General features: G+C 41.0%; 1 protein-coding gene across 1 annotated transcript in view; it reads right to left on the bottom strand.

The window, feature by feature from the left end:
• iqsec3a (IQ motif and Sec7 domain ArfGEF 3a) overlaps window positions 1-16,060 on the bottom strand; it is a 93,436-nt gene that overhangs the window by 35,636 nt on the left and 41,740 nt on the right. The window contains exons 6-7 of the mRNA XM_025057138.1: window positions 9,411-10,077; window positions 56-987 (exon numbers count right to left, since the gene is read on the bottom strand). Of these exons, the coding sequence (XP_024912906.1) occupies window positions 56-987; window positions 9,411-10,077 (1,599 nt within the window). The remainder of the gene's footprint in view (window positions 1-55; window positions 988-9,410; window positions 10,078-16,060) is intronic.

Genomic DNA, 16,060 nt, shown 5'->3' with positions numbered 1-16,060 from the left:
TGGGCTTCTCTGCGTTACGGTGTCCTGCGGTGGCGGAGCCCGCGGGGGTTCAGTGGGTGGAGGCGGGACCACCACGATCTTCTCTGGGCTTTGGGGCAAAGCCATCTTTTCTAGAGGGGTCAGGGGAGGTTGGTCCTCACCTGCGAGCTCTTCTTCACTTGGAGGAGGAGCGGGGAATTCAATATCCTGGTCGCCTTCGTCTATGTCTGATTCTGGAGGCGGGGGAGGTTCTTGGGGAGGGGGCGGAGGATCTATAGGGTCGAATGAGGCCTTTGCGGGTGAAGGAGGAGGTTGATGTGATGGGACAGAGACTGGTGAGGCGTTTGAGGTTGTGGTCGTGAAGGTGGTTGAAGTCCCGTCTGGTTGGACGGTGACAGAAGTGGACGATTCCAGGACAGACGACGACACGCTGAAGTTGGCGCTGTCGATTTTCACCGTCACGTCTCGGAACGCCATCATCAGTTTGCTTGCATTTCTTGAGAGGTCATTTGGATCGAGTGAGCCTTGAATTGTTGTACCCTGTCCCAGGGTTCCTCCTTCTCCACCACCTCCTACTCCTGCTCTGCTGAAGGAGTCAGCAGTGAACTGATAGGCGCCTCCTTCCTGCAGTGAACACATGGTTTTCAGGCTCCAGTTGCTGAGTGCATCATCTATGGACTTGGCCAGTGACTGGACCTGCTCAGTGAAGCTGTCTTCCAGGTCAGTCAAGGTGCCCCCTACTGTGGTGGGCAGAGATGGTGAACGCACCAAAGGAATACCTGCCAGGTTACATCCTTCTGCCAGCGCCCGTTCAGCGGAGAAACCCTCCGTGTTCTGCACACGGACTTTGCGCAGGGAAATGCGTCGAGGGAGACGACTTTCCAGTAATGAGTTGCGGATCTTCTCAAAGTTCTTGCTGAGCTGGTACTGGCGGAAGGCAGTCTGGATCTTGCAGGCGGCACGGCGGGAGATGAGGTGGCCACCGTATTTTTGCTCTAACATTTCGATCTAGAATTACAAGAAAAAGGACAATTTTTCCTTAGAACAAAGACACATTTTATGGAGTCATATAATAACATAACACTTTATATCTAGCGGCTCAACCTCTGTCTGATCTCTCTGGACCATAGCTCTGAAAGTTGTAGAGTTCAGGAAAACCTTAAAGGTAAAAATGAAAGCTTTGGAAAATACAAAGATTTCTTCATATGGAAATAAACTTTTGTTTTCTGGCCCCCGGGCCTGACTTTGACTTGTGTGCTTTAAATTATTATATAAATAGTGGGTGAGTCCTTGGTGTTAAGACAAGATAAATAGTGGGTGAGTCCTTGGTGTTAGGACCTGAATACAAATACTGAAAGGAAAATGAATATGGCCTAAAACGGTTGTTTGTTTGTTTTTTTACAGTGGGAGACTACAGAATATTGGATGACGATTAAATGATTGGTTTAAAATGTTGAAAAGCGACACCAGAGAAAATAAGCTACAAATACAACAAGGCCAAAATAAATGCAGTTTCCTGAAGAGGAAGCTGCAAAACCAACAATCAATATTGGAAAAGACTAAATCCATATTAACCTCTGAGTTGGCTCTGAATTATTGACTGAAACTATACAGTTTGGTCAAAGCCACACTTTGGGGTCGCAGACACCAGCAAAGTGGCATTTGGACAAACTTTTCATTTCCTGTGCAAATAGAAGTCATAATCGGTGGGAATCCCACAGAGAGGTCTTTCGCGCGACTTTAAAAATGCCTGAAGCCGAGCAAGCTATTAATCTTGCCTGTGATATAGTGCGCCAATGCTGCGGGAAGTAGATAGAAGTGTAATATAGCCTCATCTGGCAGCAGCTCAAACACTAGATGAAACCTCATTGAGTTTCTCTGAACAATCAGACTGTGGATATCTGTGGAAGTGCCCAGAAAGTGTTATCTCCTCCAGTCGCTCTGAAAATCCTTTTCATTTCAGGCGAAAATCAATGAATATAATTCTGTTTCCCTTCTGACTTTATCAAGGGCACAAGAAGGGAAGAGGCTCCAGCTTCGCCACCAGAGTTCTTCTTCTATTCACAGTCATTTACAAACCTCATTTGCAGAATTGTTTTTAAAGAGAAAATATAAATTAAAAAACCTCACATAAATAAACAGGGTTTATGGAGTTTGTTCTTGATGGATGTACCAGATTATTTGGAACCAATCACTGGACTTTAGGAATAGATTTTTGATTGTCTGTTTTCTGTATCGAACTCCGTGTTTCACTGGTAGACTGTAGAGGGTGTTACCCTGCCCTCGCCCATGGGCACTGGGACTTGGGGCGTGGTGAGGTGCCAGAAGGGGGGTGGGTGGGGCTTCCAATGGAATACCACTACTGTAATGCTTGAATGATAACAAGCCTCCGGTCACTAGGTGGCAGCAACCCATACAGTGGTTTGTACAGATAAAAATGTTATCAGGTTCTCAACAGTATTGCAATTCCCCTGCTTTGGGTCGGAGCAGGGGTTGGGGAGGTGCGTAAAAAACTTTCTGTCCCCAAAGGGGGGGTGGAGGGGGGGCATGACAAAAAATAGTTAAGAACCACTGCTGTAAACTTTGACAAACTACAGATAGTTTCGTTTTTAGTCAGCTTTGACAAAGTATACCAATCTTGTAAGCCTCTAAATTAAAACTGAGTAAATGCTAAACTAAATTAGCATAGCATCTCAGACCTTGTCACTGTCTTAAATGCTATTTTAAAGGATTTCAGATGTCTTGGTTTACACCAGGACGACGCTGAGAGGAGGATTACTTCGGTCAATGTGAAATTCTTTTTCCGTACCTTTGAACGTGACCAGGCCGGTGCCTTTAGTGGCCAAGGAGGATTAAATTAGGACTTTAAAACCTCTAATCTCCTTTCACTCTGGTTCTGGACAAAGTCAAACTGCCACCTTGTAAGAATGGAGTCCTGCTTGGAGCTGCTGATAGGCTGTTAAAACCTCCGCTGCTTGTCGTTTGGGATAAGTTGTTACTTAAACACGACACGGCCTCTCTGATTGTCATTGCAGGAATGGGGTGAGATACAATAAAACGAAAATCTTATCTTCTCTTTGTACGTTTTCACAGCAGAGTGACTGCAAAGTGAAACGTTCTGGGAATGCAAAGTCAGGGCAGGACTAGGAGGCAGCGCCGGAACTTCACTGAACAGTCTGGATAAACCCCTATCAGAGCATTCATCACTCTTACTCTTCTGTGACTGCCGTCCTCAAATGACAAGGTTATCCTGCCTCACTTCAACCACCAACCAAAAATAGCACTTTTTAAAGGATGGGCACACAAAGGTAATATGATTGACCTCATTACTCAGAAAGGTGTCCCTCACCAAAACAAATTTGGCAAAGCGTCTCAGTGCAGAGGTGCCCTTGAAACGCGAGAAATCCCTGACAGTCCAACGGGCTTTGATTAAATGTGGCGGGTCGGCCAATGGGAGTGTTTGGGTTATTCATCACCAAAGTTAAGGTCTGATTGACTGTGCTATCATATTATGGGTGTAATGATCACCACCATGATTAGCTGGGTCATGATAGATGGAGGAAAGAGCGAAGTAAAATGGCATTTGGGGAGTTGTGTCTCTGGCTGTCGCTGGCTGTGCCTCCTGCAGAGGGCGATGAACGTAGTTCACCTGAGATTCAGAGAAATTCCGGTGCTTGCTCATATCACTGAAATCCTGCCAGGACCAAGATTTGACAAGTCCATTTTTTAGGCCACCTGGCCTAGAGCTGATGCATATACAGCATAGTGTTATCGATCAAGAGTTGCAGAATATTATAGCACTTTAGCTACTTGTTCCTGTTTGACAAACAGGGATAAAATGAATCCCAAAATGCAACATCAAAATATAGAACAGCCTTAAATATGATGAACTAAATTACTTTCCCAAACACCCAGAGCCACAATTGGTCCACACCTGCACCATATTTGTCATTTTGAATGTGAACCACGTAGGGCTGGAAACCTTATGATCATTAATATTTTCTACACATGTATTTGTTATGGGGTTAAACCTAAAGAAAAAAAGAAAATGAAAATAATTGTGGAGTTCAGAGTGTTGGAAAAACAATTCCACTCCTGTCGTTGACAGTGCAGACCTTCCTTGACTCTGCGGCTTTATTAACCAGCTGTCAGTCCTTCTGCTGATCGCTGGACTAAGCCCTGATGGAGACAGAGATTATTCAGCGTCAGAGTGGTCTGAAAGTGAGAGACGATGACGGCACTGCTTCCCTCTACCAGGGTTCTCAAAAATCGATTTTGACAGACAGATTAGCTCCGCACTGACCTCACTGTGTCGCCCACTGAATCAGAGTGGGGAAACAAAGAGGTGCAACATGGAATGGACTTCTCTTTCTTTTTTTTTTTTTTTGTTATGAAGCATAAGTTCACAACTAAGGTGTGTGCGTTATGGATCTTGCCCTGACATCCGAGGCTAAAAGGATGTCAGGGCAAAGCTAAGGATAGTAAAAATAAGAGACCACTAAAAGACAAAGAAGAGATAAGGCAGGATAAAATGCTGATGGATAAATATTTTAAAGTGAAGGGGAAGCAGCCTGAAAGCCCACTGAGGTTAGGGTATAAAAATTTCATGTAATAATGCAGTTCTTTCCAAATATGGCTTTGAGTGCTAAGGTTGCGTTTGACCACTAGACCCTGAAAAAAGATGTGCAACCTTCAAAATGAAAGACCAAAGCTCAGTACAGCCACGGGCTGAACATCTTTTTATGCATCCAATATAATAAATTTGATTTTTTTGTACTATAATACTAATACTAGTCAGCGTGTCCTCAAGGCTTTGTCAATGAGCTTAAAGAAGACACACAGTTTCCCTCGAACTGCAAAGCTGCCTTTTGCTCTGTTTTTAGCAATATTTAAGTTTCTAATTACAGGATTTTTTTGTCAATTTAAATGAACTAAAAAACATAATGACTTGGGTAACAATTGGGGGAATGTTTTTTTATCATAAGACAAGCTTTCAATAAAAAAAGAAAAAAAATTTCGGGAAATATTTTTACTCAAATGGTGTACCTCAGAGCTCTGATCGAGGCCCATTGATTCTTTTTGAAATATAAAATCATAATATTTGTGTCAATGCATATCATGTTTTTAATTTATATGCAAATAATTAAGTCAATATTTAGTCAGAAAATAGTTTTTGACTTTGTTTAAGAATGGATCTTAACTTTTTTAATGACACTTTTTAAATATTTGGTATATTTTAATGTTTTGTGGGAAAAAAACTAACAGAATATAAAAGTTACAATTTGCATAGAGAATCAACAAAGTTTCCAGAAAAGACTGACCTTTAACAGACCTATCTCCCCCCCCCCCAGTGCTGGATTTAAATTCACAAATGCAAATGTACCATTATTAACCATAATGTTTATGCACGCAGCACAGTAACATCTGCATGATTAATGTAACGATGGTATAAAACGGCAAAAACTAGGACACAGCGAAGGCTGACTGTATTAGAAAACAATGACACGTTTGGCTGAGAGTGGAACAAAGTCAGTGGTTTAAAAAAAATAAAAAAGGTCAGCGGTTACTTTAATGGTGGGACTGATGAAGAAAAACCCTGCTGCGCTCTAGTCTGGGAATGTCTCATCAGGAAAGTCGAGGTTCCCTCTTCACCAGAGCATTCTACTGTAAATGTCATTAAAACTCACTTAATCGGTGTCTTTTTGCCTCAGTGGTTTCAAGAGAAATTACAGTATAAAACACATTGAAAAACAGAAAAGAAAAGAAGAGTTGAATCCTTCTTTGGTATTTCGTGGCTGTCATTCTGCACGTTTAGCTGGAATTACGAGTAAATTAAAGATACTGGATTAAACCCTTCGACTGCTGCCGTCCCACTTTGAGAGGATTGAGGCTGATCAGTTTCTGCCCCACTTACTCCACTCAAGATGAGATTAGCAGCAATTACAGAGGAACTAATGAACTTTTTAAACAAATTTTTGGTATTACACGAGCAGGGGAAAACACAGGGAGGGCGGGGGTGGAGGGGCGGAGGGGGTGGAGGGGAGGGAGGGAGTTTAAAAAGATTAAGAGCAACTCAAAAAGGAAACTTGCAAAGCAGTTTGGGAAGCGTCAAAATCACCGGAAGAAAACTTTCTACCTAATGTAGTAACTTTTAAGAGCTTGACGGGCGAGTCCTGCCAATGAAGGTTAGCTGTGCCGACTCAGCACCATGAACAAATGTAATGTTTTCATAATGGTGTTATTGTAATACTCCGCCTGTGGCTCTACACAGGAAATGCTAATGAAAAGATTAAGCAGCGTTTCACCTGTTTAAAATTTAGCAAGCTGAAAAGTCAAGGCAAGTTAAAGCCCCACAATACACTGCTCCACTAATAAGGCATCGCTACAAACACACACACATCTAATTACCCTCACATTGATCTTTAGATGCATTAAGACCCACGAATCCCCAACTGCACAGACATAAGATCAATACAGCTACCCCGTTGACAGGGAGATAGCGGGGGAGGTTAGGGTGAGATTGAAAGTGTAAATGGAGGTAAAGTGGAGACTCGTAATAGGAGGAACTTGAGTTGATGCTTATACCAGATCAGAGTTGGAGTTTGGAGCAGATTAAAAAAGTTATCTGTTCAAAAAACTGGTCCACATTCACGCCCACGCCCAGCCAGTTAATTTAACTTTGGTAAATGAGCAAACCTATTATTGAAACAAGTCTAATGAAGTGTAACCTTTGTGAATAGATTTTTGCGCAACACTCGCCCTGAGGCTGAAAAACACTAATCATTAAAGAGACAACTCACTGTTCTGGGTTATTGACAGACAACAGTCAGTTGATCTTAATGGATTTCAGTCCTCGATGTGAGCAGGTCAAGAACATTTATCTCTCATGAATAAAACCGTTAACACATTTCTATATTTTATGCATGTCCGAGATCAAGCCCCCCCCCAACCTCCTTTGCAAACCCACAGACAATGCTACAAAATATGTAAAAAAAACCTCAGCGCTTCATGTGTGTTTTTCTTCAATCCCTCCGGGCACATCCGGGGTCTCTAATGTAAACTTTGTACTTCAGTTTAAAAATGGTTTGGAACCACCACTCCAGATGACCAAATCAGACCAGGGTTTCATCAACTTCTTCCGAGCCAATGACACAAATAGTGTATAAAATCTCATAAAGCAAAGCAGAGAATTTAAGTTTTTGCTAAAAACAAGAAATACAAAAAACATGTATATTTATACATAATATTGATTTGTTATTCTGAAGAAAAAAAAAGCTTTGGATAGAGAGATGGGAGAAAGGTTCTTCATAAAAATCCATATTACTACTTCTTAGAGTAGATATATTTTAAAATACTCCATCAGAGTTGAAGCAGCAGACAGAAATACAGACGTGAACTGTTATTTCCCAAACCTTCCATCTCTGACTTTTGTTCTCACCGTGGTTCCATCTTCAAACTCTCACACTATATTTATATATTTACAGCCTCGTACGTTTCTTTACTCTTTCGGAGTACAATGTTTTAAGAAGCTTGTTAATTTGGATTCTTCTGACCTGCAGTATATACTGGAAGACAAAACCCAGTATAGCCTTTCAGAGAGCCACGATGCTAATGTTGCTGTGCGGTAACCATTAATTAGGTCAGTACTGTACAAGGGAACTTCTGTCTAAATTTTGAGTCATGTCATTGGTGTAAGTAGAAGAAAGATCCTGAACTCTACAACATTCAGAGCCACATCCTCAGAAGGTAAGGCATTTACACCTAAGACAGAAAACTTGAGTTTCACAGGTGAGACCCAAAGGTCCGCTCTCTTACCTGCTGAGTGGTCCGTGAGCTGGAGGATGTCAGTTAGATGCAATGAAATGCGAGTGGATGAGAAATGTATGACAGTTCTTGTCAAAGAGACCGTGATGGGATGTGAGATGATTCCCCGCCCCCTGAGTGATGAACAGCATGATAAAGAAACAGACATGAGACCACGTACAAACAACAGTCACAATCTCCTCTGCAGAAGGGCAAAATGAAAAAACAAAAACAAAAACAAAAAACTTTGGATAAATATAAGCTTATCATCGGCAAATACTGTAATTGAGAGATAATTTAGTGCAGCCACAGTTTTCCAGAACATTACTTTCCTGTTACTCCTAAAAGAAATTGTAGACTTACTTTATTAGGGAGACGTGTTTCTGCCTAAATATCTAATGTAGTCACATCCAAACGGTTGAAGGATGTTGTTTATTATGTATTGTATGTAGAATTCATCATGTGTTGACGATGAGACATTAAGGATACATTTACATATTCATATTTGTGCTTAACTTTTTTTCGTTTGAGAAGCATCTGTATCTGTGCAACAGGTAAATTATGTGGACATTAAAGCTTTTTTTCTATCTGTTATTTAGTGAATTTTAGCTATTGTTTCATTGCAATATTTTTTATACTCAGCTATTGTTTTGGGCTAATCTGTCAAGAGCTAACATTTGTTAAAATAAACTTTTTCTTTTTCAGTTCAATGGCAATCACCTTCATCATCTGTGTTTTATTGCTTTCGTGTGAAATATATAAAGTTGTATGTATGTAAATTGGCCGTCGTGTCAAGAGCCAAAATGGAAATTTAGACTCGGTCACTGAAAAGATGTCGCAGTTATTCGAATCTCAAATTGTAAACTCACAATCGATGAAAGACAAAACAGAGCAACAGTGAGAGGATGATGGTAATGACGATGGGTGATGACAATGCAGAAAAACAAGATCAAACCAGTGTGGGTTGTCAAAAAGAGCCAATACAGAAGAAGAACATAATTACAATGTGATTCAGATCTGAGAGCTCTCAGTCTAACAGCTTCCCTCTCAGGACAGACGAAACGAACCAGACCACAAGACCAACAATCAACAAACCAACTTTTTACCTGAACACCACCACAGAACAAACACACTCTCCCAGATAGCAAGTAGATGTGAGCCCCCCCTCCTGGCACTGATGCAGTACTGCATCAATGCATGAATATTTAATTGGAAGCAAATTCTGTGAAAAAAGAACGTTTACTTTTTCTAGTACTTTTGGCCGGGAAACCTCTATAAGAAATATATATATATATCCTGAATGAGTGAGTCAACATTCAGGTCCTGGCTCTTCATTGGTCAATTCACATCTTTAACTTTATTGAGCTGAAGCTACCTCTTAGCATCTACAATACATGGACTTTTTTTGGGAGATATACGCAGATAATCAACTATATTGTAATACTTTAGTTACAAACGCTGTGTATTTTTGGAACCTAATTACTTCTTTTCATTTTTCTTGGTATCACGACGACCCTAGGTTATGTTCGTCGGTGTGTAGACATTTTTTTAGATCGTTGCCACAGCTACTTAACTATCTGGGAAACCCTCCCTCCCTTCCTCCCACACATCCCCCACACAGCCCCTACCTGCTTATTTTTCAGGTCGAGCGAGAGCTCATAGTCCGAGGTGGCCGAGTGAGAGCCGGCCCCGTTGCGCTGCACCCTCAGGGGCGACGCAGTGTGGTGCAGACTGGCTCTCCTTCCAGCCCCACCTCCTTTTGCTCCTGCCCCGTCCTCCTCCTCCTCCTCTTCTTCTTCTTCCTCCTCTCCCTCCTGGGTGGCCTCACCCTTCTGGCTCTCGACCTCTTCTGCCTCTTGGTTCCTCTTCAACTCCTCTGCAACATCTTCTGACTTTTGGTTCTCTTGCTCCGTTACCACCCTCTCCTCTCTGCTCGGTGATTCAGGAGGAGTTTCTAGTGGGGGCTCCTCACTCGGAGAAATAACTTGGAGCTCAGGTTGAAGCTCTGGTTGTTCAGGTTCAGGTTCGGGTTCAGGTTCAGGTTCGGGTTCAGGTTCTGGCTGGAGTTTGATGTCGGGCTGAGGCTGTGGTTCAGTATGGACCTGTGGCTGTAACGGTTGGGTCTGTGGTCGAGTCTCTTGCTGCTGCTGCTGCTGCTGCTGCTGTGGTTCTGGCTCTGGCTCTGGCTCTGGCTCTGGTTGTGGCTGTGGCTGTGACTGGACCTCACTCTGCAGCTCCCCCTCCTCTCCTCCCTTCCCTTCCTCCCCCAAAGACGACGCTGGAGGAAGGTCATCGCTGCAGAAAGGAGGAGAAAATGCAGAGTGAGGTTGCTGCAGCTGCATCCTTGGTGAGCTCTGGCCTCCTCTCCAGGCTGCCTGGGTTAGTGGTAAAGAAGTTGACCAATTTCTCCCCCAAAAATAATCCCTTACTGTTCTGCTCAACCACTGACAGATATGAGAAACCAGGGGAACAGACAGCGTAGAACTAAACAGCATTAAGGAGCAAAAAAAAAAAAAAAAGATCAGAAGCAGTTTATTTCATCAGGATCTTCAGGAAAGAAAAGCCCACAGTCACATACCGACACACACATAATCACAGACACACAGGACAGTCATACTAATGTCTTTGTAGTGTGAACATTAGTGAAAGGAGAGGCAGCTGGAAGAAGGGAATTGTGGGAAAGTGTGTTGGTTTGATCTCGCTCGAACACCATCTAGAGACCAGAGCTCTGCTTTTCCTTTGTTTCATTTCAAACCTCTCGTCTCATTTTTTGACAGTTTTGCTGCGACTTCCAGCCCCAACAGTCTTTGTTCTGTTTAGTGCCTTCTTGGCCATTAGGATGTGACAAATTCGATCAAAGTCGCCTCTGCATCTTCCCAGCAATGTTTCGTGCGCTCGTTAAATCAACCGGAAGAGGGTTCTCTGAGAAAGACCCCTGAGAATGTATTTACAAAGAGGCTGATTTTTATTTTTTTTTGTATGTTCCAAAGGAAAAGGTTTTGTTCCAAAAGCATAAAAGACCAGAACCCTTAGATTTCTTGTCATTTATACAAAGGCAAATAAAGCATTCATTTGTTTTCCATGCCTACGTGTTCAAAACGGCAAAAACATTCTCTGGGGATTTTCCTGAAACATCTCCTGAATTAATTCCAGGTTTCCTCCGTAGTCCACAGTTGTTGAGATAACAGCTGGGCATGTTATTACACAGATTACAATAAGGCCTATACTTTTTTTTTTTTTTTCATTCCAATCCTACTGGTGATAAGACTGCAGTCACAGAGCATAACATCAGGATTTTACATCCGCCGTGAGCAGAGCAGGAAAAAGAAAGAAAAAGAAAAAATCCTAAAAGTTTGTCTTTACATCACAGGGCAAACTTTCAGACCTCTGGGCAAAACTCTGTCAGAGACACAAAGACTGGACGTGGAAAAACAAAATATAAACTTCAAGCACTGGTCCAATTATGTGTGCACTTGTGGCAAAACAGTCCAGCCTGACACAGGACTGTAAATAAACGTATTATCTGCTTATTTACTTTATGCCACGCTGTGTTTTCTGCCGCAGTCATTCTGGAAAAAAAAAAAAAAAAAAAAAAATTCTGCACAGAGTAAAGTATCTTCCACAAGGACAGAGCTGCATTTGTGTCATCTAAAATAGATCTTGTGTAAGTAATGAATAATGAATAGAAAAATAAAATCCGTGGCTTCGACACTCAGCTGCTGGTGAGGGTCGAGAACATGAAGACTCGGCTTTAGCAAAATGCAACGTTCCGGAGCCTAATGTCTGAGCTCTCTGTGGTTAAATTACTGTAGGGTTGTATTTTCACCACACATTTATATTTTCAGGTAATCTGACATCAACAGACATCTGGATACAGAATAAGTGAGACCGAGGAAGAGACTGGAATTAATCAGTTTTATACAACGGTGATAAGCTGTTCACTGTGTGTTCTGTGCAAGAGGACGAACGACTCACTGTATAAAGTGGAAGTTGTCCCTGAAATACAATGTACCAGTGTATACTGTTCTATATGTACATGCAGTACAGCTGAACGGCAGCAACTTCTCCGTCTGCACTTGGATTTCTTTTATTCACAACACAGTGAATAAATGAGTCAGTGACCTCAGCTCCAGTCTTAAGGACTTTAAGTATAAAGGCCTCATTTACATTTCATTATTTAACATATGAGCTATTTTTTAATAAGGTTTTATTTAAACCATCTTTACTGAATAGTATAAAAGGTCAAAAGTATTTTTTAGGTATAAATATAAATAACTGATAATTGTAGTATCTGGTCGATATGTTCTGTACCAATTTAAAGATTTTTGTAAAATATTTAACCAAGAAGTTAGATAAATCCACCAAAATGTCAAAGGATTTAATTATTTAACCTGATTGCTTAAAGGTAGGCAAAAAAAAAAAAAGAATGCAAATGAGTTTGACATGGAATAGCTTAAAGTCGACTCCAGTGCTGAAAGTAACACTGAGATAAAGATGCTTAAAATTAGCTGTAAATTGCTAACAGCTTAAATATACAAAAGTGATCTATGCCAAGCAAAATGTTGAGTAAATTGTTTCTTAGAGTAGCCAAAAGATTGCTCAAAAAAATAATTAAAGAAAAAAAACTAGAGATGTCCGATGTTAACTTTTTGCCAATATAGCCATGATAATATTTACTTACATATCTGTACAAACCACTGTTAGAGTTTGAGATGAATTTAATGAGCTGCAATGCTGCCCAATGCTGCCATCTAGTGTCTTTCACTTAAATATACATCCGTTGATCCCCAAAACTAGTTTTAGGTTAGACATCATTTGGCGAAACGCATGCATCGCATTATCAGGTTTTTGTTATCGGAGGAAAACCAATAGCGATTCTTACAGATATTATATGCTACTATCGGGCTGATAATATTGGTCGGCCGATAAACGCTATCCTTGACTTTTCCTTAACTGGGACATTTATGTCCATCCTAAATCTAAACACACAAACTTCTTGCGGACGTGTCCTCCAGCAGCCGTGGACACCGACAGTCGCAGGTGTCGACGTGACTGACGAGCAGCAGGTATAAACCTGAGCCGCCGTCTTTCTCCTCCCTCTTTTTTACATGTGTCAGCTGTGAAGACGGATGAGCAGAGTGACTTCAATCCATCCAGAAAATAATTACAGTGTTGGCTGACGTCTCCTGCTCCCTCTGTCAAGACTGTCAACAGGCTGCTGCTGTGGTATGACCTGACTCCAGCTCTGTTAGCCTCGCACAGTGTGCGTGTATGTGCGTGTATGTATATTATTTTAATTTGTGTATAGAAGTAATGCCGGTAATAGAAAACGCTCACTGCAGTTTCAGTTTAGAGACGAGGAGAGAGTTTATCTTCTTCATGTGAGAATAAATATTCCGTCCACGCTGCCTCCAAGTCTGTTATAATTACACCAGTCATTCTGCTGTATAACAAAAATGTAACACCGTCTTGTATTTATGCTGACAGAATCCAGAATGTGCAAATATGGTGACATTGCAGGTTTTTTTTTCACACCAGATGGTCAGACTGAATTCATAATGTTTTGTTTTTTTTTACACACCAGATGGTCAGACTGAATTCATAATACGTTTTTTTTTTGGTTTTGTTTTGTGTTTTTTACGATTTTTCCTCAAATACTGGCTGTAAGGCAGTGGACTGCCTGGCCAGGCGTGAATTTATTTCACAATAAATAAGATCTTGCAAATCACAATGTAAATAAGTTATATCCTAAATAGGAAAGTCCGATATAAATTCATTTCAATAAATGTATTATTTATTTACCTGTACAAACCAAGCTGCTTAAATGAGCTGCAATGCTGCCATCTAGTGACTTTGACTTAAATATACAGCTGTTTATCCCCAAAACTACTTTTAGGTACACATCATTTGGCGAAACCCAGGCATTACTTTATCTGGTTTTCATTATCGATGGAAAAAGCGATAACGATTCTTACGGATATTATCGGACATCCCTAATCCTAAACATATAGCATACATTCACCCCAACATTCACACCAACATTCACACCAATAATCAATTCAGAGCAGAGGTTATCAACCTTTTTTGACCTGGACCTTGACCTGACCCATTTTGAGATTCCAAATTTCTACCAACCCTGGAGACTTTCTCCAGTCACATGACCACAGCCATCAGTCAAAATAAGCGAGCTCAGATATTTTTATATATCCTACAATTTATTTTAAATGAATTATATTTATGACACTGAAAGAACAGAGTTGTTTAAGATTGTGTGGTATTTCAATCATAATTGAAAAAAGAATAATAATTTGTTTTAAAATCAATTCTTTTAATCCACTAGCCTGGGCACAAACCAGTGACCTTTAGCTGTGATGTAACGTCCGTATCCACCTAACATCCGCGCTGCTCGCCACAGAACTGTCTTAGGACTTTCTGACTATCCTCTGAGCCTCAGCTCAAACAGCAGAGGCTGCTGCATTGTCATCATTCTCAGGCATCAACTTTGCTGCAGAAAGACGCAGCAGAAAAAAAAAAAAATCACAAATATATTTCACTCAGTGGTCTACAGTATGAGAGGTCTATAAAAACCAGGGAGTAGCGTCTTGGCTAGGCTGCACAGTCTTAAAAAGTGGGTTTTCAGAGCTGTGGATCTCCGTACTGAAGGACCGCTGATGAGGTGTCGGGCGTGAGGTCGGCCTCACTGAGCTCCATTGACTTTCATTAACCTTGAGCTTTTTGCTGCATCATCACTGTTGAGGTGTGCAGCACCAGTGCAGAGGTACAGTATAGACCCGTGTTATCAGTGCCGTCCCAGGAGGTCTAAGGAGGCACTACATGAAAGGGAACAGCATCAGCACAAAGAACACACCTGACCAATCAGGTCGCAGAGAGAAGATCATCTCTGTTGTTAAAAGAGAAAAATAACGATTCAGTTTTGGACATTGGTCTGTTTTTATTTTATTTCCTAGAAACTCAGTTAGTTACCCACTAAAATTCCCCTTCTTTTCCGGGCTCTTCTGCCCGTGACGGCACGGCTGTTGTTGAGAATTAATCACTTCATCAGGCAGAACACAAGGGCAGACAGGAGAGCAGAAGCTTCCTGCATAAATCAACATCTTTTCTCTCCTGCGATGCATGCAAGAATGCATGAGAATCATAGAGAGCGGGGTAAAAAAAATTCAAAAATGCATCATCGGAGTGTGTGTGAAATTCAACCCTTTTCGAAAAAAAAAAAATGCTTGTCATGGAAGAAAGCTGCTTATTTAATTCCTCATGAGTCAAAACCAGTGTATGTGGGAAAAACAGTGTCGTTCTGTTTTAATCCATTTCTGGAACGATAAAAGGTTCAGTGTTTTTTTTTTTTTTTTTTGCTTTTTCTTCTCTGTCAGATAATTACTTTAATTTGCTTAATTTTGAAAGTTATCTCTCCTGATAAGAAAACATTATTTAAAAATCAGGCAGGAAATGCATGAAAAAAGACCTGGTTGAAGAAATGCCTCCCTTATTTTACTTCGAAACCAAAAGTGTAGATTCACAATTAGACAAGAAAGATATCGATCAAAATGTGTTTTATTTTGTCTAATAATCTTTCTAAATAAATACACACAGACGTCAAGGCAGTGAATCTCAGCCGAGTGAAGCGATGTCCTAATGGATTGCATCGTCTTCGTGCCTCCTGCCATCCGTGTGTGATCAATCTCGAAATGATAGAAAGGTTATGGAGATGCCACATAAAAATTCCGATCACTTTAGAAGGATGACAGTGACTATTTATCATGGCAGAAAAAAAAGTGAGAAACAGAGGCTACGCAGTCAGAATCGACAGAGTGGGAGTTAAAAGGATTCGAGGTAATCTTCAAATGTCGCAGACAGAACAGACTCAACTGAACATAAATCAGTACAAACAACTTCCGCTGAGAACGTTGTCAATACAATCTGTTTAAAAAGAAATGCTGTGAAGTGGGAAAAAAAAACTTTTAAACTTTTATTTCACAATATTCCTAGAATGAAAAGTTGTATTAACGTAAAAGGCTAACAAAAACGGGCTTCACAGATGTTCCCACAATTTTTCAGTTGCGCATTGCAACAGCGATAAGTTGCCACAACAGATGTTCCCACAATTTTTCAGTTGCGTATTCCAACTGTTAATAATAATAAGTTGCCACAAGTGGCCTCTTGTGGGCATAGGTGATATGGCAAGTGCCCTCTTGTGGGCATAGGTGATATGGCGTATCTTTCTGACAGACTTAATAGATCGCATAAAGATACGTAAATGATA

Source organism: Cynoglossus semilaevis, chromosome 8, assembly GCF_000523025.1.
Source record: "Cynoglossus semilaevis isolate Cse_v1.0 chromosome 8, Cse_v1.0, whole genome shotgun sequence".
Classification (NCBI taxonomy): domain Eukaryota; kingdom Metazoa; phylum Chordata; class Actinopteri; order Pleuronectiformes; family Cynoglossidae; genus Cynoglossus; species Cynoglossus semilaevis.
Note: the sequence above shows the minus strand (reverse complement) of the source record. Positions and strands in the feature narration are given on the sequence as shown.